At 43.8% G+C, this 23,985-nt stretch overlaps 1 protein-coding gene across 3 annotated transcripts in view; it reads left to right on the top strand.

Annotated features, from left to right (window-relative positions):
• ATP8B1 (ATPase phospholipid transporting 8B1) overlaps nt 1-23,985 on the top strand; it is a 102,689-nt gene that overhangs the window by 52,595 nt on the left and 26,109 nt on the right. For all 3 annotated transcript variants that reach the window (XM_032470654.1, XM_032470653.1, XM_032470656.1), the window contains 12 exons: nt 9,230-9,327; nt 10,604-10,717; nt 12,735-12,833; nt 12,948-13,009; nt 15,927-15,999; nt 16,113-16,183; nt 17,824-17,906; nt 18,027-18,185; nt 18,353-18,441; nt 19,624-19,814; nt 22,374-22,582; nt 23,664-23,707. In XM_032470654.1, coding sequence (XP_032326545.1) covers nt 9,230-9,327; nt 10,604-10,717; nt 12,735-12,833; nt 12,948-13,009; nt 15,927-15,999; nt 16,113-16,183; nt 17,824-17,906; nt 18,027-18,185; nt 18,353-18,441; nt 19,624-19,814; nt 22,374-22,582; nt 23,664-23,707 — 1,292 coding nt within the window. The remainder of the gene's footprint in view (nt 1-9,229; nt 9,328-10,603; nt 10,718-12,734; nt 12,834-12,947; nt 13,010-15,926; nt 16,000-16,112; nt 16,184-17,823; nt 17,907-18,026; nt 18,186-18,352; nt 18,442-19,623; nt 19,815-22,373; nt 22,583-23,663; nt 23,708-23,985) is intronic.

Below are 23,985 nucleotides of genomic sequence, written 5' to 3'. Positions count from 1 at the left end.
AACATGCTTTTAGAATGTGCCACGAGGGAAGAGAGAAGCCCACAGCTTTCACTAGAGCAACTTTACCCTCGGTTTACGTTGACCAAGGACTGGCCAGCACAGTGGGCTTGTTTTTCATGCTGTGGGATGAATATTCTCATTTCCTGATGGACACACATGAATAGTCTATCCCGGAGCGTGTTCTGGGAAACACTAGTCCTGCTGGATATTCCGAGACACCCAGATTCTGTGGCCCCTGGGACCCAAAACTCAGAATTTTTTATCCTCTTCTTGGAGTTTGAGGATCCATTAGCAGAAAAGGATTTGAGAAGTTTTGACTTTAAAGAAACCAGTTTAATTTTACTCAGCCACAGGTTCTTAAAATTCATTGACTCTAGAATTCCTTGACTGTTGGTGTTTTTTGGTCGGCTGGCTTGTTTAGCTTGCCGCTTCACCATCCGGGTGTCCCCAGGTCAGCTCCTTAGGTAATTCTGTGCCAATCAGGGAGCAGCTTAGAGGTGAAGTTCTTGGGAATAAGTTGGTGCGTGCACACTGGCTTGCTCTTCTGAGCCTGGGGATGGGATGAGACAGCTGTCTGCTGCCTCCTTGGCAACGTTGCCTTATCAGTGACCTCCCTCCTCTTCCCACACTGGCTGGCTTACAGATACACCCGCAGCTCACCTGTCCTACAGCAAATTCTTACCTGAATCCTGCTTTCTGCCTCGGGCTGGTGTCCTGTCTCCTGCTCTCACGCTCAAGCTTCTGAAAACTCATTTCTCTGCCACCACATCCCCTGTTCCCATGGGTCCTTCCCCTCTGCAGGCTGCCTCACTCCCTGTGCGGAACGCTTTCTGAAAGATCACCAGGAACCCCCGTGCCAAGCCCAGTGAGCTTTTTGCCAGCCATCTTCTTCCAAACTCTGTTTTCTCTGAAATGCCTGACCTTTTTTTAAAATAGCCTCTCCTTCAGGAAACACTGACTTCCTTGGCCGGTAATGACACCCTCTTGTCCCAGCCCTCCTCCTGTTTCTCCTTCCTTCTGGCTACTCTTCCTCCCACTCTTGCAATGTTCACATTCCCGGTCGTCCTTTGTTCTCTGCCTACTGGCCTCCCTTTGGTGGGCTAATCGCCTTCCATCTGTTCACGCTCCCCATCTCCGTACGTGACTCTGGGACAGTGTGAGTCACGCGAAAAGCGAGGACCCTGCACACAACGTGTGTAGATTTCAGCCTTGGCTTCACCACTTCCTAGCTGTGTGACCTTGAGGAAAGGACTTCCTCTCTCTGTGCCTCAGTGTCCCCATCTGTAACATGGACATAATATGAGTACCGACTTCACTGGGTGGTCGTGAAGATTCAATCAGAAAATAAATGTAGGGGAGAAGGGTATAGCTCAGTGGAAGAGTGCTGTGCTTAGCATGCATGAGGTCCTTGGTTCAAGCCCCAGTACCTCCATTAAAAAATAATAATTAGGCTTATTTATTCATTTATTTATTACCCCCCAAAGCAAACAAAAAACCACCAACAATAAGATAAAATTAAAAAAAAAAAGGAAATGTAAAGGAATTAAAATAGTTTCAGGCCTATAGTAAATACTTAATAAATATTAGCTGTTATCACAGCCCCGGCACCAGTTCCTCCTGGAATGTCTTTCACATCAAACCCAAAGAGTCTGCCCCCAACCATCATTTCCTCTCTCATCCTTCCAGCATCGGATCTTCTTCTTGACCCTTCCATTTCCCTTTGGGTATTCAGATTGTTCTGGACCCCTGCAGCATCAGTCTTTTTAACAGAGGCTTCCATCCCCAACTCTCAGTACAGTGACTGGTTGGAGAGCTGGATGGGCAGGATGAAAGGAAGGGAGCAGATCACGGCATATGTTAAGGATGTGACATTCACAATTCCTATCAGAGGTGAGGGCCAGGGGAAAAGGGGGCCTGAGGAGTGATTTCTGGCATAGGCCCCCCAGTGTATGTTCTAGTTATCTATGGCTGTGTAAAAAAGACATACTCTCATCTTACTGGCATAAAATGACCATTTCATGGTGTTCACAGATTCTGTGTGTTAGGGATCAGAAAGGATACAGCGGAGATGGCTTGTTTCTGCTCTGGACCTTTAGCTACAAAGATGAACAACTGAGGTGACTTGAAGCACTAGGGCCTGGAAGCATCTGGAAGTTCTTTGTGTCTGGTACCTGAGCTGGGTAACTGAAAGGCTCACCTGGGTCTTCTAACGGGAGCACCTGTGTGTGGCTGGGCTTCTCCTGGCATGATGCTGGCCTGCAAGGGGAGTGTCCTAAAGGGACTATCTGGAGAACTAGTGGCCCAAGAGATCAAAGCAGAAGCCGATCACAAAATTCACACAGCATCATTTGTGCCACCTTGTCTTGGTTACAAAAGAGTCATGAGGCCAGCCTAGAGTCAAGGGGAAGGAAATTAGACACCTCTTCTTGATAGGGGAGTAATAAGGAAGGTCACATTGCAGGATGGGAGATACTGTTGCAGTGGCCTTTGGAAGGTGCTTCCTGCCCCAGTGGATAACAGCTGTTTTGGGGATAAGCAATGGTCGGGGGAGCCCCTTGCAGGTCAGAAAGAGGGTTGTTTTGAACTTGACCAGTTTGGGATATTTGTGGGAATTCTACTTGTGTTGCTGGCTAGCTGGAGGTGAGAAATAAAGGATGAAGTCGTAAGAAATGACCAAGAGTGATGCAGCATTGTCCCTGGGAAGTGTCAGAATTTTAAATTAAGCAGAAGGTCAGAGCGCTGAGCTTTAGTTCCCAGCCTGCAGTAGGCATATTCTTAGGGAGAGAGGAGTTCAGTTTCCGGAGAGCAGGCTGTCCAGTGAGTGCCTGCCCCCCACCTCCGTTAAGCACACAGGCACCCCCTCCCACAGCATCTGGACTCCAGGGCACACACTCGCCCCATTTGCGTGCCTTCTTGTGCTTATGAAGTTAGCAAAGACGTGTGCCTAGTGTCCGTGAAGTTGAATAATTCTGATTCTACAACTTTGAAATTGGTGATGATTCAGACAGAGGCTTCAAGGTCGTTTATCTCTTTTTTGTTGTTGTTGTTGAAAGCCAAATAATACTGGGCACAGGATTGTGTGGGCAGTGCTAAACCACAAGCAGAGCCACTTCTAGGTGCCTCTGAAGCACGTGTCTGTGAACAGCTGGCAAGCGAGGCACATACATCTCTCTGTCCATGAAAACCCCGTCCCCAAAGACCTTTCTTTTTAGTGGGGTTGGGTGGCTCTCTGTGCTTGAAAATATAGAACTGCATTTGTTTGAAAGACTCCTCCAACTCAGAATTTTATTCAAAATTCTGTTCAGGGGTGAAATGATCATTGGTTGACAGTATTTAAGGGGGAATGTTTAGTCATTACGGTTTAAAGACATCATCGCATGAGCCCCAGGACATAGAGAAGGAGCATCTCTCTTGGCATGAATTCAGACTGGATGTGGCATCAACAAAACAAGGGCAGCCGTACCCCTGGCGAAAGGGTATCTGAAGATAAAATACAGAATTAAGGGTGCTGATTTTTAGAGCATCTCCGAATTTTTACTTGGAATCAAAAAAACAGATTAGGCTAGCCCATTAAAATATGTAAATCCTAGGAAATCCATGAAACATGCTGAGGAGCTATGTTTTCCACTTAATTAGATGCACTTTGAATTTTTGACACGTACCCCATGTGGAGATTCTATTCTGGCTATTTATTTTCTTCCTCTAATCAGCCATAAACTTCCCTCCAGCACGGCAGCCTTAAGGACGCCAGTAACTGGTGGCTCGTAAAGTAGAGGGTGTGGGGGGTGTTCCTGGCTGAGTGATTTGTTCCTGGCGGAGCAGGTGGTAAGACTGCATCTCATTCTATAGAACTTGCTTTTGAGTAATGTCATTTATGGCCAAACCGTGAGTGAGAAGCTCTTGTTCATGGAGACCCAACTCACCTGTTGTTTTCCTGGTGCCGATTTGGAACCTGAGTCTCTAAAGTCGGCTTTTAATGATAGAAATCACCTTGGGAAGACACTCACTGGGGGGTTTCAGTCCTGCTGGTGCATCAGAATCACACAGGGAGCTTTTAAAACTCCATAGGTGCCTGAACCTAGCCTCTGGAGACACCAATAGAGGAGGTCTTGAGTAAGGCAAGGGGAGAGTTCCACCAGGTTTGACCTCACATTTTAAAAGAGTCCATCTCCTGCCCTAGTGCACCTCTTTGTTGAGCTAGGTCTACCAGTTAGCCTCACCGGGATGCTGATTAAATGCAGAACCTTGGGCTTGTCTCAGACCAGCCAATCAGAATCTTTTAACAAGACCCCAGGTGGTTACTATACACATTCAAGTTTGGAAAGCACCAAGAGAATAAAGACTCTCAATGAGGGAGAGGACCATTTGTTTAAAAAGACAGTTAAAAGCCTAAAGTCCTGCCTTGCTAAAACCCTATGGTCTGTTGCTTCAATGACAAGATATATTGTTGGATTGGTTCCCTGTGTGATTATGATGCAATACTGTGTTAGTTTTAGGTGTACAGCAAAATGATTCAGTTTTACACATATATGTTCTTTTTCAGATTCTTTTCTATTATAGGTTATTATAAAATATTGAATACAGTTCCATGTGCTATACAGTAGGTCCTTGTTGTTTATCTATTTTATATATAGTAGTGTGTATCTGTTAATCTCAAACTCCTAATTTATCCCTCTTCCCCTTTCCCCTTTGGTAACCATAGTTTGTTTTCTATGTCTGTGAATCTATTTCTGGCTTATAAATAAGTTCATTTGTATCTTTTTTTAGATTCCACATATAAGTGATATCATATATTTGTTTTTCTATGACTTAATGTGATCATCTCTAGGTCCATACATGTTGCTGCAGATAGCATTATTTCATTCTTTTTTATGGCTGAGTATACACACACACACTCATCTATATACACCACATCTTTATCCATTCATCTGTCAATGGGCATTTAGGTTGCTTCCATGCCTTGGCTGTTGTGAATAGTGCTGTTGTGAACATTGGAATACATGCATATTTTTGAATTAGAGTTTTCTCCAGATACATGCCCAGGAGTGGGATTGCTGGATCATATGGCAGCTCTATTCTTAGTTTTTTTAAGGAAACTCCATACTGTTTTGCATAGTGGCTGCACCAGTTTACAGAGAATTGGAATTTCTTAGCAAGTTCTTAGGTGATGCTGCAGGTCTGGAAACCTTACTTTGAGAACCACTGCTACAAATAATATCATTCGTACATCTGACCTGTATTTTCTCCGTCTGTATTTCCTGGAGACTATGAGCGCACACAGAGGTTGAGCCTAATCTAGGAAGACCAGAATCCAGGGCGCAAGGAGGAGGAACTTTCCTCACTTGTCTGGGCAGGGTTGATTTCATGATTTGTTAAATCTCACCTTCTGTTCTCCCCCTTGTTGTCTGATGATGGTTCTGGGCCCAGGTTAGAATAGAAGGACCCAGCACATCCACAGCTCAGTGACCCATAGGTATTTGTGACCCAGGAGAGGCAGAGCCTCTCCTGGCAGCAGGGCTGGGAGTAGACAAGACGCACTTTTCTTAATACCAGCGTCCTACCACCTCCAGTTTGGCTCCCACTGGGTCACGTAGAACCAGAGCCCCAGGAGAACGTGGCTTGGCTCCCTGTTGGATCATTGCTTCTCTCATTCACCTGTGCTGAGTTCTTGTCATTGTCAGTATCCTGGGCTAGTTCCTGTCTGTTACCTTTTCTTCTTGGTTTACTCTTGCCTCCTTTTTTATCTGCTTCTTTTCCTATATTTTAAAGTACTGAAAAGTGCACAGAACACAAAGACGTAGTTTAACAGATAATTATTAAGTGAGCACATATGTAAGTACCACCATACAGGTCCAGCCCCAACTCGAGTCCATCCTACCCACCCTCTCTCCCTTCCTCCCTCTTCCATCCTTGTTTTTATTGTAATAACTCTTTTGATTTTCTTTATAGCTTTACCCCCTAAGTATACATCCCCAAACAGTGTAGTTTAGTTTTGCATGTTTTCAAACTGTCTGTGTGCATGGTATGACTTGGCGTGACTTGGAATAGGATTCAGTGTGTTTTTGTGTGTGTCTGACTCTACTCAAAGATATTTTTAAGATCTACTCATTGTTGAAAGTAGATGTGGTTTTTTTCCCCCGGCTGCACAGATTTCCATCTTTTCCTGTATTTTCCTCTTTGTTTATTCCCACACACCCTCCCACTGTCCCTAGAGTAATGTTCTTTAAAATATTTAACATAATGGTATAATGATGTAAAAAAATCAAGCAACTTACGTGTTTGATTTATATGTAAGCCTATAGAGGGAAGGAATTGAATTGCAAATGTGTTTTTCCCATAGGTAATACATGCGAATATAGTTAATGATAAAGGGACAGAATGAAAATGAAGTGTCCCTCCCTTCCTCTTCTGCCTCTCAGCCGTGCAGTTTCCTTTCCCAGAAAGAAACTGGTGTTACAGTTTCTTATATGTCCTTCCAGAGATATACACAGACTTGTATGTGCAAAGAATACTTACAAACATGAGCCTTTATATACCCAGAGATGCACATACAAATAAACACACCTGTGCAAGTGTGTGTGCACGGATGCCTTCCTGTTCTGCATTCATTCTGAGCGTCATGTGGTTGATGGCTTTTCTCACTTAGTATAATTTGAAGATCTTCCCTATCAGTACATGTAAGGCTACCTCCTTTTTTGTAGAGTTCATAGACTTTCACTGTGTGGATGTTTAACCAGCTGTTCCTGGTGGCATTTGGGTTGTTCTCGATCTTTCTGAATAGCTCTGAGATATGCTATTTCTCAATAGCCCTGAGGTATGTTACTTCTCCGTCCATGAGCATATACAGGCTCGCTCAGCACGTGTGTTTGTGTTAGTTGAATAGATTATGGCCAAATTGATCTCCACAGAGACCACCTAAGAGGGCCTGTTTCTTTTGCCATTATAGGATAAAAACTGGTACTTCTTTTTGGATGAACTTGAGTATCTTTTCACATATTTAAAAGCCATTGAATTTCCTTTCTTATGAACGATCTGTTTGTCCTTTGTCATTTCTCTCTTGGGTTGTTTGGTTTTTTTTTTTTTCCCCTTTGGATGCTAAACTTTTGATCTTTTACCTCTGCTGGTTTGCTGCAACTTGTACCAACCAATGCAGCTTTTTGGTTGCAGTTGTGTCTATAATCAAGAGTTCACTCCTCTTAAAAAAAAAAAAAACCTAATTACCTCCCCTACAAAAATTTTTTTTAAGAAAGCATACATTTGGGAGGGTGTAGCTCAAGTGGTAGAGCACATGTTTAGCATGCACAGGGTCCTGGGTTCAATCCCCAGTACCTCCTCTAAAAATAAATAAGTAACCCCCCTCCAAATAAAACCACAAAAATCCCACAAAAAAATACAAATATGACTTTTCTTACAGTAATTTTAATTTTTATAATTATAACATAAGATTGATAACTTCCTAATTCTTTACTTGTAACTGTTCTTTAATATATTCCCATCCCTCAAACCAGCATCTCACTAGGTGACCCCCCTTCTTTACCAGTTTGTAGCCAAGGGAGGAGCTCATCAAAACCGGGGCCACCCACTCGCACATGTGTCACACAAGGGAAGTCCACCCCCCGTGCATGTTCGAACACACCAGTCAGTTTGGCCCCTTATGCCAAAAAGGTGCTTCCGGAATTTTTCCCCGTAAGTTATAACATCCCTGTCTTGAGCTTTCACAGCGGTGACGGCTTATGCCTTCCTGTTCAGAGAGGAAACAGCCTGATACTGGGTAACAGTGGAAAGGTTGACTCTGTACTCATTAAGTGACCCTCCCAAGTCTGCTCACCAAGAAGGTGGTTCTCATGGTGGTTTGTAACATAAATCACAAAAGAAGGCGCAATCAGTAGAGCAGGGAAGGAGAGGATGGACGTGGAGGTCAGACTGCCAGACTTTAAATTCTGATTCTCCCCCTGAATCCTTTCTGTGCTTCCATTTCCTCAGCTACAAAGCTGAGATGTTTACTGCTTGGCATGATGCCTGGTACCTAGTACGCACTGAACAAATGTTTGCTTTAGAGCTATACATCACGGGACAGTAGAAGTCCGGAGTACATGGGCACAGGCAGAACAGGTGGGTGGAAATTTCTTTTCCTGCAACTGTAGCCTGACTGCTAGGTTAGTCATCTCTAGGTTGGAAGATCCCTTTGCCCGAAATTTCCATTTGATGACTGGGCTCCACCATTGAGATAGAAAGGAATAAGGCCAGAGATAAATGGTATCTCACTGATTGTGAACTTCACCTTCCTGTTCATTCAGAAGGTCGGCAAGTATGTCCTTGGAGGTTACTTCCAGCATGTCAGAGGAGGTTTTCTGAGACGTCTATTGGGTGAGAATTGTTCCCCCTACCAACAGAGAAGCTGTGGACTTCCTGAAGTTTCCTGGAACTTAGACATGGTGATTGAGTGGTGGACGTGACATTCAGTACACAGAATGAACTTAGAAACACGACAGATACTGGCCATCAGGCTAAAGCAGTGCACGACACTGATCCATGGTCAGGATTCAAAAGTGTTGAATTAGTCAGTGATGGCCTTTTTCTTTGATTTATTCATTCACTCAGTATTTAATGGGGTATAAATTTCACAAACCAAATCATTTGAAGAAATCATTTAACTTAATTTAGCTGTGACTTTCTGGAGCTTTGGGGCTTTTGTTCGGGCTTACATGAGGATTATGCCTTTAGAATCCTAACGTCCTGTGAATAGTTGGTCAAGTTACACTTTCATTAGTTTGTTGGGGCCGCCTTAACAAAGTACGGGCAACCCGGGTGGCTTAAATGGCAGAAATTTCTTATCTCACAATTCTGGAGGCTAGAAGTCTGAGATCAAAGTGTGGCGGTGTGGTTCCTTCTGAGGGCTGTGGTGGCAGGATCTGTTTCAGGGCTCTCCCCTTGGCTTGTGGGGGGCCATCTTTTCTGGGTGACTTCACGCTGTCTCCCCTCTTTGGGTCTTTCTCTGTCCCACTTTATCTTTTTTATAAGGACAACAGTCATGTTGGATTAGGGTCCATTCTAATGTCCCTACTTTAACTCAGTTACATCTGCAGTGACTATTTCCAAATAAGGTCATATTTTGTGGTGTGGGTGAGGGCTAAAACTTCAACATGTGCATCTAGGAAGGGCACAGCTCAGCCCATGGAAATATGCTGATTTTCCACTTGATGGACTTTTTTCTCTTTCTTTTTTAAAGATTGTACGTGGCAAGTCAAAGCAAATGATCGAAGCTTCCACGAGCAACCTCATTTTATGAACACAAAGTTCTTTTGTATTAAGGAGAGCAAATACGCGGTAAGTTGATTTTAACTTCCTAAAATTGACTTTATTAAAAGCCAACTTTTCCCAATAGCTGCCATGCTTACTAACTTTGAGGGACACCTGCCCTCCAGGTAACCCTGGCCTGGGGCCATTGAGAATCATCATTCTTTCTCTGGAGTATCATTTTTATTCATCACATTAAGATTAACTACCCTAAGGATGTGTGTGGGGAAGAGGGGTGGCTTGAAATAAAACAAAACAAAATCATGTAGATTGAAATGTTCCCTCTGTATGTACAAAGCTTTCTTAAAATATTTTATGAAAGAATATATAATAGTATCATAGAAGCCTTGTTTTTGACAGTAGTAAAAATTTGAAAGGAATCTTAGTAACGTATCTCCCCCTCCTCTGCCTGTGATGGATTTAGAGACTCTGAAGGTATTTTCACCTGAAAAACGCTCATTACCATTTAAATATGACAAAGGGCACTGGTTGAGTCTGGGCTGAATGTTGCCTGCTAGTTCCCTAGGACTGTTCTGACAAAGCAGCACACAGTGGGTGGTTTAAGGCAACAGAAATTTATTCCCTTACAATTCAGGGGGCCAAAAGTCTAAAATCAAGGTGTCAGCAAGGCTGGTTCCTTCTGGAAGACCTGAGGGAGAGTCTGTTCCAAACTTCTCCTGTGGCTTCTGGTGGTTGCTGACAATCCTTGGTGCTCCTAGACGCGTCACTCTGAGCTCCGCCTCTGTCTTCACACAGCCTCCCTGTGTGTTTCTGTGTCTGTGCTCGGTTTCCTCTACTGGGGATGGCAGTTGCTAGGTTGGAGCCCACCTTAATCCAGTATGACGCCACTGTAACTTGATTACATCTGCAAAGACCGTACTTCTAATTATTTCCAAGTATCTGCAAAGACCGTATTTCCAAGTAAGATGAACTTCACAGGGATCAGCGTCAGGACTTGAGTATAATTTGGGGGAGCCCCAAGCCAATATGTTTTACTTTTTCTTATCCAGTAACCTCCATCCCTCTTAAGTAAAAGAATGTTTCTTTTCCAGCTTTGCCACCCATGTTGCCATCTCCCGTTTTCTCCCCATCTCTGCCCCATTTTCGAAGAGGCTTTAAGGGGTCAAGGAACCCAACAGCTGGGTGCATTGGGTCACAGATTTGCCTTCGAGACCTTGGAGGCAAATTAGGTCCCTGTGTCCCTGTAGGCCACAGGACTCAGTGATTTTTGCAGGTGTATTTACATTGTGATGCTCTGATAAGTGTGTGGCATCGTTTAGAATGACTTTCTTATTTTTTCCAACAGAATAATGCAATTAAAACATACAAATATAATGTGTTTACCTTTCTACCACTGAATTTGCTTGAGCAGTTTAAGAGAGCGGCCAATTTATATTTCCTGATCCTTCTTATCTTACAGGTAATACCCTTTGATACCTTAAATCTGTTTGGAATTGTGGTGACTTGATAACATTTAGATTGTTATTATTTAAGTTGCATATAAATTGTGAATCATCTTGAAAGTTTCTGATACTGACATCTGGGTTCTGCACGTAAGGGATCATGCCTTATGGACAGAACCGGCTCGAAAGTGTTAAAATGAGCAGGAAACAGGAGCAAATGGGAATGTGATTTTAATTCTGTATTTTAAAAAATTCAGTTTCATGCTGATGTCACTGTTAAAACTGGTTTCCCTGGAGTGAGTGCAGTAAAAATCTTCACTTTGTTATAAAAAAAAGTATACCTTAAAATTAAATCTACTTTTTAATGCTTGGCCTTTATTGTTTTATTGACCTGCCAAAATATCGTTACTTTTTATTAATATTTTGGTCATCGTCAAATTATTTTTGTGAACTGGTTTTATACTGGAAAGGCTTGGGTTTTTTTCCTCAGGTTTTTTTTTTTTTCCTCCTTAATGGTAGCAAGGAATTCACTTACTTGGGGGCATTAATTTTATCTGTCTAGGAACTAATGTTACGGTCAAGGGAACTCGACCCCCTCCAGTTACCACTCAGCGTATCAACCTTCAGCAGCTGGTGTGCAGGTTCCAAAGGGTACCACATCCACTCGCTTTGATCAGTTCTTTATATCAAGTGTTGGATTTGCAGAGCAGTCTCACCGGCTGGGATTCACCCCCGACAGTTTTATGAAAATTGCAGCATGTGTGTCTGGTGGGGATGGAGGGTGCACGGATTAGAGAGGAGAGAAGGCATGAGAGGGAGAAATGGACCCTCAGTTCAGTAGAATATAAGACCTGCTGACTTGATTGGAAAGGGTGGTCTCCTTATGAAGGGGGACCTTTGAGACAGGCTTGTGTCGAGACAAACAGCACCAATTTTAAGGTGCTGCTGTGTGGTGAGCGGGCTGCTTGTCCCTTACTTCCTTCCAGCAGGGAAAAGGGAGTCCCACATATGGGCGATAATGCGGAAAATGGCCTTCCTCTCTTCCAACTGTCCCCCAGTTGATGGGAGGTCCCCCTCTCCCACGGTTCTGAAAGTCCAGCCATCCAAATTAGGGTACCGGGAATAGCCTGAGACAGCCCTTTCTCTGCACTGTTACTTAATTCTTGCACTCTGCGAGGTAAGTACTATCATAACTTCCATTTTGCCAAGAAGAACTGAGGCCTGGGAAGGCAGAGGAACTTGCTCCAAGTCCCGTAGCCCTAAGTGATAGAGCTGGTAGGACTTGGACCTGGAGTTTGATTCCAAAGCTTGTCATTTTTGCCACTGATGGCCCAGTGATCAATAGGATGGTTGTAAGAGGTCTTTACTAAACTGGCTTCCCAATCTTTTATTCCAACTTGACAACCACCTTGATGGATGCAGGGCTTCCTACAGGGCCAGCCTCTTTCTTGGCTAGACCAACACCGATAACCATGAAGGAAGCCCTTTCTTCTTGTGCCCCCCCAAAGATGCCCCACCCAAACACTAGCTTCCTAAGGCAGCCACTACTTACTGCCATCTTTGCCTCCATCATGGGACCCTCAGACCACTGGCTGAGCAACCAGCAGTGTAGAGCTTGCTGTATGCATGGTCTAAAAATTAAAGGACTACTTCCCACGCGTCTGCACCCAACACTGTCCCCCACCCCTGTTAATTATGACTTTCACAAAACATTTAGAGTAGTTTTCTTTTAGGTATCATGCTACAAAGCCTCCTTGGTGTCCAGTTAAGGTCAAAATGAGGTGATTTCAGGAGCCACTGTCCTCTGAGTTCTGTTCCAGGAGGCCAGAAGCGAGAGAGGGATGGAGAGAGGGATGGAGAGGCCCAAGAAAGGTTAGCTGGATGCTTTGTTCCCTTCTCCTGTCCTCTCTGCCGGATGCAGACTTGGGTGATGATGGAGATTAGACTTAAAAATCAGCAAGTTTAGAAACAGCAGTTGCCTGGAGATTAGTTGTGCCTTCATGGGTGCACATGACACCCTTTTATCTCTTTCAGACAATCCCTCAAATCTCGACCCTGGCGTGGTACACCACCCTGGTGCCCTTTCTCGTGGTGCTGGGCGTCACGGCCATCAAAGACCTCGTGGACGATGTGGTAAGGATTTCTTGTGCAGTTTCCTCCTCTCCACTGCAAGTGTATTTTCAAATGGCATTAATACTTGACATTTTGAGATGATTAAGATAAACCTTTCCCACCCCTCCTCTAAAGGCTCGCCATAAAATGGACAAAGAAATCAACAATAGAACGTGTGAAGTCATTAAGGATGGCAGGTACCGTGCCTTTGTTCAATGTGGGGCTGTAATTACGGTATCTCATCTCCCCAGCCTTATGCTGTCCAGGGCTTTGCCCAGATTCCCTGACACCCTGCCCGATTGCCCAGCTATCGTGCTTGCTTCCTTCGCTGTGCTTTTAGAGTGTTTTGCTTTCGCCTTTCTTACTACGATCTGAATTTTATTCGAATTATTTATGTTGAAGTCTCATCTTCTGTCCAGAACTATTAAGCTTCTCGGGGAGACTGTCCTGGTGGTGTTTGTTTTTGTGTCCACCAGCGCATCTAACACACAGAAGGTGCTCAATAAATGTTTGTTGAAGTAACGTAGTCAGTGGTGACCCGTGTGCCGGTTCAGGGACCAGGAATGCGTTGCTTTTTGAGCAGGAGCCTCGAGGCAGAGCTACAAATTCACATGCTAAAAGTGATGACTAAGGCCCAATTCAGAGACTTTTTATGTGTCAACACTGAGGAAAATAACCCAATTTACAGCCACGCTTCAACTGTGTCTCATTTGAATATAGGCTATTTCAATCTATAAATATGTTTAGATGCTTTTTTTTCCCATTACAAATAAATGGATTCTGTTCCAAAGGTTACCTTCCAGGTCACTTGGAATCCCTCTCTTGGAGGGTGGTGAGATTCGTGTAGCCCACAGCCTGGCTAATTGCACTGGGAAAGAGTAGCCTGGGTAGCCTTGAATTGGGGTTAGGAGTGCTTATCCGGCAGGGCTGTGGCCCCAGCAGCCTGCGCAGTCGGGTCAGGCCTTTGTGGGTGGGGACTTGGGCATCCGTGGTGCAGAGCGACAGGGGCGTCCCAAGGGGAAATTGAACATCACAGTGGAAGAAGCCAATGGAATTGCCTCTAATACCCCCAGGAGCTGTGGCAAGAAGATGCTTAATTGATTTGTAACTTGAGACCCACACGCAAATTGCTAATTTGTCATCTTAGAAATACTGAGTAAGCCAGAAAGAGAAAGAAAAATACCATATGATATCACTCATGTGTGGACTCTTAAAAACAAAACAAAACAAAACACAAAAAGAAAAGAAAAAAAGAAAACATTAATGAACTTACCTACAAAACAGAAACAGGCTCACAGACATAGTAAACTTACGGTTACCGGGGGGAAAGGGGGTGGGAAGGAATAAATTGGGAGTTGGAGATTTACAAATACTAACTTCTATATATAAAATAGATTAAAAAAAATTATTCTGTATAGCACAGGGAACTATATTCAACATCTTGTACTAACCTATGATGAAAAGGCACATATGTATGTGTATGTATGACTGAAACATTATGCTGCACACCAGAAATTGACACATTGTAACTGACTATACTTCAATAAGAAATTTTTTTTTTAAATTGAAAAAAAGAAATACTGAAATGTAAACTACCATCCCTTTTAGGGAAGGATAAGCCAAGTTAAAAAAAAAAAATCCAGAGATTAAAAACCGTGTATTAAATTCTTGTAAAATTGGGGAAACTGGGGTATAAACATACATTTGAAATATACTTTAAGTCTCCAGGTCTGTTTTGTCCATAAATTAATGGGAGGACAAGCATAGTAATTGGATTTCTGCCTCCAAAATGTTGTTGGTTGTGGTAGGTTCCTAGTATCTGTTAGCATTATTTTTTCTTTATGTGAAAAGCTTTAAAGCAGGCTACAGGCAGACCTCTTTTTATTGCCTTTCACTTTATTGAGCTTCAGAGATACTGCATTTTTTATAAATTGAGGTTTGTGGCACCCTGTGTCAAGCAAGGTGCCATGTTTTCAACAGCATTGGCTCATTTCATGTCTCTCTGTCACACGTTGGTAATTCTTGAAATATTTCAAACTTCATCATATTATTTTTTTGTTAAAGTGATCTGTGATCAGTGATCTTTGATATTATTGTTGTGAAAAGAATCACAACTCACTGAAGGTTAGATGACGGTTAGCGTTTTTTAACAATTAAGTATTTTTAAGTAAGGCGTGGACATTGTTTTTTAGACATGATGCTGTTGCACACTTGACAGGCTACAGTACAGTGTAAACATAACTTTAAATATGCACGAGGAAACTAAATATCTCGTGTGACTCGCTTTATTGCAATATTTGCTTTATTGCGGTGGTCTGAAAGCCAGCCTGCATTATCTCCTTGCTCTGCCTATCCTGTATCTTAAAACTTTAAAAAATGTTGTTTTTGAGACATTTAAATGGATGTTTCCTATGGAATTTATTACCAAAGGAAGAGGTCTTTTTATTTTATCAACATCCTTATGAAATTAACTACAAAGGTGATACACACTTGTTGAAAAGATACATTAAACAAGAGAGAGGAGGCAGGCTCTAACGCTCCATGAAGGCTCCAGGTCACCTGGATGGGAGCCAGTAAAACCTCCCTGTCCTGGGACCAGCAGCGAGCAGGTGCTGGTTAACTGAGGAAAGGAAGGAGGAGGGCTGGGAGCCCAGGGCAGGAGCAGAAACCAAGGGGTGGCACGTGCCTCCTTCCCACACATTGAAGGAGCCGCCATTAATCCTTGACTGACGTAGACTGGGAAGGACACCTCTAGTCACCACCGCCATTGTCACTGCGTCCAGAGGAGAACGCGATCCTATGACCCCTTAACTGTCAAATGGCTGAACTTTTGGCAAACCTTTTCCCCGTGGTTTACATGTTTTCTCAGAATCTGTGGCTTCCAGGCAGAATAATTTCAAAGCCCTCGCCAGTAACTTAAAAAAATATATATTATTATTATTATTTTGGTTGGGGGAGGTAGTTAGGTTTATTTATTTATTTTTAGAGGAGGTACTGGGGATTGAACCCAGAACGTCATGTATGCTAAGCATGCCCTCTACCACTTGAGCTATACCCACCCCTCACCAGTAACTTTTAAAAAGCCACTAAACTATCATTCTTTTTAATACTCAGATTCAAAATTGCCAAGTGGAAAGAGATTCAAGTTGGAGATGTCATTCGTCTGAAAAAAAATGACTTCGTTCCAGTAAGTGGACAAGCTCTGGTGTCTCATTCCTTGTCCTCCCATCTGACCTGGCGCTTGGCTTTGCCTGAGTCGGGAGGGGTCTCCGTGTCATTGGTGTGTTTTGTTTCAAACAGGCCGACATCCTGCTGCTGTCCAGCTCTGAACCCAACAGCCTCTGCTACGTGGAAACGGCTGAACTGGATGGGTAAGTGAGTCTTAGGTGGGCCCGTTTGAAAGCTGACCTCTGAAGGCACATTCCTTACATTGAAGGCTGTGCTCTTTGGATGAGAAGCCCTGAGGTCTGGCTTTGCCTCTCCCCCCTCTGTTGGCCTCTCTTTGTCTTGGTTTTATTCCCTAGTTAGTTCCTGCTAGGACCAACAACAAGACAATAATGGTCTTACTCCCTAGTAGACAAACCTCTCTTTGTCTCATTTCATCTCCCTATTTGAAAGGGCCAAACCTGTCTTTCCCCACCTTTCAGGGAAGGTAAAAGGGTTAATGGCAGAATCTATCTGTGGGCCCTTTGTAAACTGCTGAGCAGTGACCAGACACAGCCTGATGGCTATTAATATAATCTATCTCAGAAAGAAAGGTCAGATTTGTAAAATGTTTGCCAATGGACAATTTTGTTGGTTTCAGTTATTATGCTACCACTTGAAAGAGGATTAAGTTCAGTTTTTGATCATTTTGACCAGTTTTCAGTACATTTATGGAGCGCCTGTTAGGTTGCATTAGCTTTACACGATAGCTCATTTAATCTTCTCAGCATCCCTGTGAGACGAGTGTTCTTATTACCTCGACGTTACCCAAGAGGAAACTGAGGCACTAGGCGGTGAGGTCGCCTGCCCAAGGTCACACAGTGACCTGTGCTCGCTCTCGGGACTGGTGCCCGCATGTACTTCCCATCCTGGCGTAAACCCCTTTCCTCACACCCTAGATGTGCATAAGCTTCTTTATGGAGAGAGATGAGATCATCTGAGAAAAAATGAGAGCTTTCTCTGCTCTGTAAATCAGTTGATTGTTCAGTCATAACTAGAAAACAGCAGTCACTCCCATGAGTGAGAGATTCTAAAGCTTCATGAAGATATAAAATCCTCACATGCCCTGTCAGAGCAAACGGAATGGAAAGTCAAGAACTGCCCATCAACTTCTTAGTACGTGGAAATGCCCCGTCAGCATTTGTGGAAGTTGTACGGTCATTCTTCGTAAGAAGACAGGCTTTCTCTCCAGCGCACGTGTGCCCAGCCTGGCCCTGCGTGTCCTCTTGGATCTGCCTCGCCTTCCAGTGTCGGGGATGGGGGGACATGCCAAGTACTGGGGCTAAGGTTACCCTCTCCTTTCCTCCTTTCTTAGAATTTTCTTTCTAACACGTAGGATCTGGTTATTAACTCTGGAAAATAATACGTTGACACTTTCTGTAACAAAGTCTTGAGTCTTGACACTTTCTGTAACAAATAAGTTTTGGAGAATTATCTCAGTGTGATTAAATATTGGAAGCTACAGTTTTAAACAGTGGTTTGACAGCCCAGGCTGCTGGTAAGAATTACGTTAGTAAGAAGGAGGAAGGGAGGTTCCTGGATGTCTCTGTCCTTCCCAGATGGCCCCACAATTACAAACAGCAAAGGGGGCCAGCACTTCCCAGGTCAGGAGTTTCTCTCTAGTTCATGGGATAACTTCATCCAAACCTGAAGTTCCAAGGTGAACAGGGAGTTTAAAAATAGCAAAAGCAAATTATTTAGCTTTCACTTCCAAGTCTGTCCAATGTTACTTTGTATAATTTTCTTTAAACTCCTTTTCAAATTCTGAAATTTGTTCGGTTCTTTTTTTCCCCCTCTCTCCTTTTAGAGAAACCAATTTAAAGTTCAAAATGGCACTGGAAATCACACACCAGTATCTCCAAAAAGAAAATTCCTTGGCAACATTTGATGGTTTGTGCTAACATGTCTTATTTTGTTTTAAATTTTAATGGCTTGATTTAGACCCTATTAATTAAAGCCAGAAACTCTTTCATATGCGTGTACTTATGTGAATCCTATCTTTTTAAAAAGGTTTTATTGAATGTGAGGAACCGAATAACCGACTAGATAAGTTTACAGGAACACTATTTTGGAGAAAGACCAGTTTTCCTTTGGATGCTGACAGAATTTTGTTACGCGGCTGTGTGATCAGAAACACCGACTTCTGCCATGGATTGGTCATTTTTGCAGGTACTTTCAGGGTCTTTTGGGAAATTGATCCAAACGCTCATTAAAGATTTAAAGGAGGAAATTGATTTTCTGTCCCTTCTCTGTTGAAACCAAAGAAAGTCGTTTTATTGGCGTGCTGGTGAATTGATTTTCCCGACTGTTGATCGTATTGAAGTTTCCTTTTTTAGGCGCTGACACTAAAATGATGAAGAATAGTGGGAAAACCAGATTTAAAAGAACTAAAATTGATTACTTGATGAACTACATGGTTTACACGGTATTTATCTTCTGTTCTAGTTGATTGTGGTGCTTCTAGTTTTGTTGTGTATTGTTCTCATGCAGTCTCATCTCTGTAGGCAGGTGGAAGAACTCTGGTGGTGGGGAGAGGAGGTTCCCTCACCTTTTCACAGAAATGTTACATTTCTAATAAGAGAATCTCTCTGGGAATGGAGATTTCGGTTGTGGGGCGCCCTGAGTGGATGACTGGAGTGACCGGTTGGGAAACCAGGGAGCTCGAAATAAGCCAGTGGCACTGGGCTTCTGAAGTCAACGTGGGGTTGATTTTAGTTGCTGTTAGTTTCTCATAATGGTTCTTTTAAAAGCAAACCTTTCTCTCCCCCAACATATGCTGTTTAAGTCCAAATATAAGGCAAGTTTAGGTATAAGGTGTGCCGGGGTCCCCAGGAACCATCCCCAGTTTCAGTGATTCTCGAGGAGGACTCACAGAATTCAGTGGGTAGTTGTCCTCACAGTTAGGACCTATTATAACTCATCACAAAGCAAGACCAGCAAAGGGAGAAGGCTCATCGAGCAAAGTTCGGGGGAAACCCGGCACGGGCTTCCAAGAGTCCTCTCCCAGTGAGGTCACACCCAGAAGACACTTCTCGGCCCCAGCGACAATTTGTGTCAGCCCGTGTGGAGTATTAGGGAAGCTCGTTAGAGACTCTGCCTGCGTCTTACTGGGGAACCATCATGTAGACACTGCCTGCCGGGCATGTACCAAAATTCCAGACTCCCCAAAGGAATGTGGGCGGGCAGCATAAGCCATACTGTTTTACACAAACAGTTAGGCACAGTGAGCCATTCTTACCGAGGAATAAGAAATAAGGAATCGGGAAACCCTTCCAAAATCTAAGTTCCCACGTGCCAGCCAGTGGCCACCCTGGCAAGCAGGACTTCTGAGGATGGCAGTCTCAGCCCTGCTATGTTAACTCATCTCCACGTAAGGGTTGGAATGTAAGACACCACCTTCTCTTCTGAAAGATAATTTTGGGAACGAAACCGCACCTTACATGTAGTGTATAGGATAAGTCAATCAATCACAAAAATCAAATAGACTTTCCAAGCATTTGTATGGAACTGTTTATAGTTTAAGTGTGTTGTTTTTACAGACTACTAAGTTACCATAAGTATGTAAAGTATTAGGTAAGAATAAACGTAACTGTTGTATGTCTTTTAGATCTTTGTTGTTCTCATCTTGCTCTCCGCGGGCCTTGCTATCGGCCATGCTTACTGGGAAGCTCAAGTCGGCAATTACTCTTGGTACCTCTACAGTGGGGAGGACGCTACTCCCTCCTATCGTGGCTTCCTGAATTTCTGGGGCTACATCATTGTTCTAAACACCCTGGTGCCCATCTCTCTCTACGTCAGGTAAGGCTGTCTTCTCTCTGACTTTTTGCTTTAAGCAAAGAACATGATACATCTTCCCAACTTAGCACCTTCATTGCTAGCAACAGTCGTTTCAGACGTCATAAGGAACAAGTAAGAAAACAGCTTTCATTTCAGAATCGAGGGTAACTGAGGGAAAGGAAATTAACGTTGGCGTGTCTGCTCTGTGCCAGGCACGGCACCTCGTATCTCAGCCACTTTATGGATAAGGCTGCCAGAGTTCAGAGATCGAACTCTACCCCTGCAGTCAGTCGCTGGGCAAGATTCCCTCTCACTGGGCTTCAAAGCCCAACCATAGGAAGAGCTGGGTGAAGATTTAGAATGCCATGGAAAAAAAACTTAAGTTGTTTTCCTTTCCAGCAGCCTTCCTAACCTTTTATGTGTGCCTTCCTTATTACCACCTGCTACACCTAAGGCTTGTAAAACTCACTGGGCTTCCTGGAGGCTCCCTTCTGATGGGAATACCACCCTCCGTACCCACCTTCAGCCTCTCCAAATGCTCTGTTTCTCATCTCAGCCTCCACTGCAATGGAAGCATTAGGGTCGTATCTCTGACAAATGGTAATCACCTTGTTTTGTGGTATTTCTTCCTTTTTTCCTTTTTTAATATCAAAGTTCACTGTACTGGTCAGTTGAACTTTAGGCCATCAGGAGAGAAATTGTGTCTTGAAATATACCAAGGAGTCTGCTCTTAGTTCCAATAAGTAATAGCCCAGAGGCATACAGGACCACGTGCACACCTGTAATTAGAAGCATTTATTTTATTTTAATTTTATTACATGTGCATTTGTTTTATTTTTAATTTTATTACATGGAGTCACTGTTGTTCTTTTAGTGAAGAGTGAAGCCGTGGGGAGCCAAGTGTTTACAGTTACTTTAAAAAAAAAGAAAAACAAAACTGAGATGAGTTTTACCTTTGTTAGGGGAATTACTATACAGATTATTTTGTCTCTATTTATAAATATATGTTATAAAATAAACTATATGTGTGGTTTTAGGTTTAAAACGGTCATGGCATGTGACTAATAAGATTTTTTGGTGTTTCTCTTGGATGTAAAGGTCCTTTTGAAACATAATTGATCAGGTCATTTCAGAGGGTATCTCCACTTGGTTTCTAGCCCTACAGTAGTTTACCGTCCCATTCAGAATAGACTCATCAAAGCCACACTAGGATCCTCAAGGCCCAGCGCAATCTGGTGCTCTGGCCTCCACTCCTAACCATCACCTCCAGCTCCTCTGCCCACTCCCTGGGCTCCCCCAAGCCTTCTTGAACTCCTTGGCTGTACCAGTGCCTGCCCCAGGGCCTTTGCGCCTGCTCTGACCTCTGCCTGGGACATCCTTCTCCCATATCTACGTGGCTGCTCTTTTATTTCCTTCAGGTCTCTACTCAAACATCATCTTATACTCCTGGCTTTTCCGGACCCACTGTATCTTAAAGATCTCTTCCACTGCCTATTGGTCTCTGTTTCCCCTTACCATGCTTTGATTTTCTACAGAGAATCTCCAGCACCTGCTGTAGTGTATATTTACTGCTTTATTTACTTGTCCATCTCCACTAGAAGGTAACCTCCTTGAAAGCAAGGATTTTGTCTCTTTTGTTTACTGATGTGCCATCCCTGTACTAGGATGGTGTCTGGCACATAGTAGGCACTCAGGAAATACTTAAGGGAGGAGAGATGGTGGGCGTTATCTTTCCATCTGTTTAGCATATTATAAAGACATCCTTTGCCTACCGAATAGTTGCTGGATGTGTGTACAGCTTCTTTATAACTGAGACATATTTAATTAATTATAAGAGTTTTTTTAAATAGTTTTTTTTTGAATTGCAGAATTTTTTTTTCACAGGCTGTGTGATTGTTCTCTTTGCTTATTTATTTGTTTATTTTTCCCTTAACAGAGGCACTGGGAATTGAACCCAGGACCTCGTGCATGTCAAGCACATGCTGTACCACTGAGCTATAGTGATAGTTTTTAAGTGGAAACGATCCATTTTAGAATATTGTATTTAGGACATTCTGTAACCTTATAAGAATTAAGGAAAAAGTTGTGCTTTTTCACAGTGTGAAATCACAATTTAGGGGTTATTTGCCAAAAGCCCTCTGCCCTGCTTGAGAGCACACAGGGGTGCGTAGCCTAGTGGACCGTCCCTCCCTTTGCCATACAACTGGGGGGAGCTGGACATTCCAGATGTCCCTGAGTGCGATGCAGAATGAGAGCAGAGTAGGTATTGCCACATCGTATGGTGTCCCCTGCGGTGTTACCATGTCACCCACATGGGCTGTGTGTTCTAAGCATGGGGCGCCATGGCCGGATGGGCTCGGGAGTGGGTGGGAAATGACACTGAGAGGGCGGTTTGAACCTGAAGTTGGAGAAAGATCTGTTTGGTCAGGAGAACCCCGAGGCTGGGCACATGGGTCACTGCAGGGCTTGTGTCTTTGCGGATAAGTAGCTCACCCCCGTACAAAGTGCAAAGTGGGGACGAGACCCAGTGCCTGCCTTGTGCCTGAAAACTCTGTTGAAAGTCATCTTTTGCCTTCCTAGCGTGGAAGTGATTCGTCTTGGGCAGAGTCACTTCATCAACTGGGACCTGCAGATGTACTATGCTGAGAAGGACACGCCCGCAAAGGCGAGAACCACCACGCTGAACGAGCAGCTGGGGCAGATCCATTACATCTTCTCTGATAAGACGGGGACACTCACACAGAATATCATGACCTTTAAAAAGTGCTGCATCAATGGGCACATTTACGGTGAGTGGAAGCCATGACTCAGTCCCTGATCGTGTCTGACCAGAGGCCACCTTCCCAGAGTGGCTCCCCTGTCCCAGTGCAGAGCCCTGGTGGTCACTCGGGTGATGCTTCCCAAGCGGCATCCGTGGTGGCACTGGGATCGCAGGCATGGGGAGGTCAGGAGTCAGAAACAGGCACACACTCCTCAGAAAATTAACCTGCTCTGTGATCCAGCAGTCCCACTGCTGGGTGCACACCCAAAAGAATCAGAAGCAGGGACCGGAAGCGATACTTGCACACCCACGTTTGTAGCAGCGTTATTCACAATAGCTAAGTGTAGAAGTAACCAAACTTACTTCTAAGTGCCCATCAGTGGGTGAATGGAAAAGGAAAATGTGGTGTTTACACACAATGGGGTTATTCAGCCTTAAAAATGAAGGAGATTCTGACACATGCTATTACTTGGATGACCCTTGAGGACGTTATGCTAAGTGAAATAAGCCAGACATAAAGGGACACATACTGTATGATTCCATGTATGTGAGGTACTCAGAGGAGTCAAACTCATAGGGTCAGAAAGTAGAATGGTGGGTGCCAGGGGCTGATTAAATAAAGACAGTACAATTTTTTTTTTACAAAGCTATAAGAATGTCATATGCTTTCCACTTGGAGGAAACTGTCTACTGTGAGTATAATTTCTCATCACATCAGTGAGCAAGGTGGGAAACCAAGGGGCTGAGGATGGGGTTCCCCTGAGAGTGGTGGCAGCCCCTTCTGAGCTGGGGGACATGAAGTACTTTAAAGGACAGGATTCTGGCCCCAGAGGAGATTGCAGTGTTGAGGGACAGGCCCCAGTATTGGAACCTCTAGACCAGGGGCCAGCAAACTTTTTCTGCAAAGAGCCAAATAGGGAATATTTTGGCCTCTGCAGACCACATGTGGTCTGTATCAAACATTCTTCTTCTTCTGTATGTTCTGCTTGTTTTTAACCACTCTTGAAAAACCATTTACACCACTCTTGTTGAAGCCGTTCTTAACTCGAGGGCTGCCCAGAAACAGGCTGTAAGACCTACAGACTCTGTTTGTCCTGTTTGTTTCTCAGGAGACCATCAGGACGCTTCTCAGCACAATCATAGCAAAGCAGAGGTGAGTCCTTTCACTTACAAAATCCTTTGGGGTGTGTATGAGTTTCCTGGGCTGTCACAAACTACCACGGAATGGGTAGCTTAAAACAACAGAAATGCATTCCCTCGCAGCTCTGGAGGCGAGAAGTTTGAATTCATGTGTCAGTAGGATCCATTCCCTCTGGAGGCAGTCCCTAAGGCAGGATCCTTCTCTGCTTCTTCCCGGCTTCTGGTGGTTGCCTGCTGTCCTTGGTACTCCTTGGCTTTGCAGACACAACACTCAGAAATCTGCCTCTGTCA

Source organism: Camelus ferus, chromosome 30 (assembly GCF_009834535.1).
Source record: "Camelus ferus isolate YT-003-E chromosome 30, BCGSAC_Cfer_1.0, whole genome shotgun sequence".
NCBI classification, from domain to species: Eukaryota; Metazoa; Chordata; class Mammalia; order Artiodactyla; family Camelidae; genus Camelus; species Camelus ferus.
The sequence above is the reverse complement of the archived record's forward strand: the minus strand, read 5'-3'. Positions and strand labels throughout refer to the sequence as shown.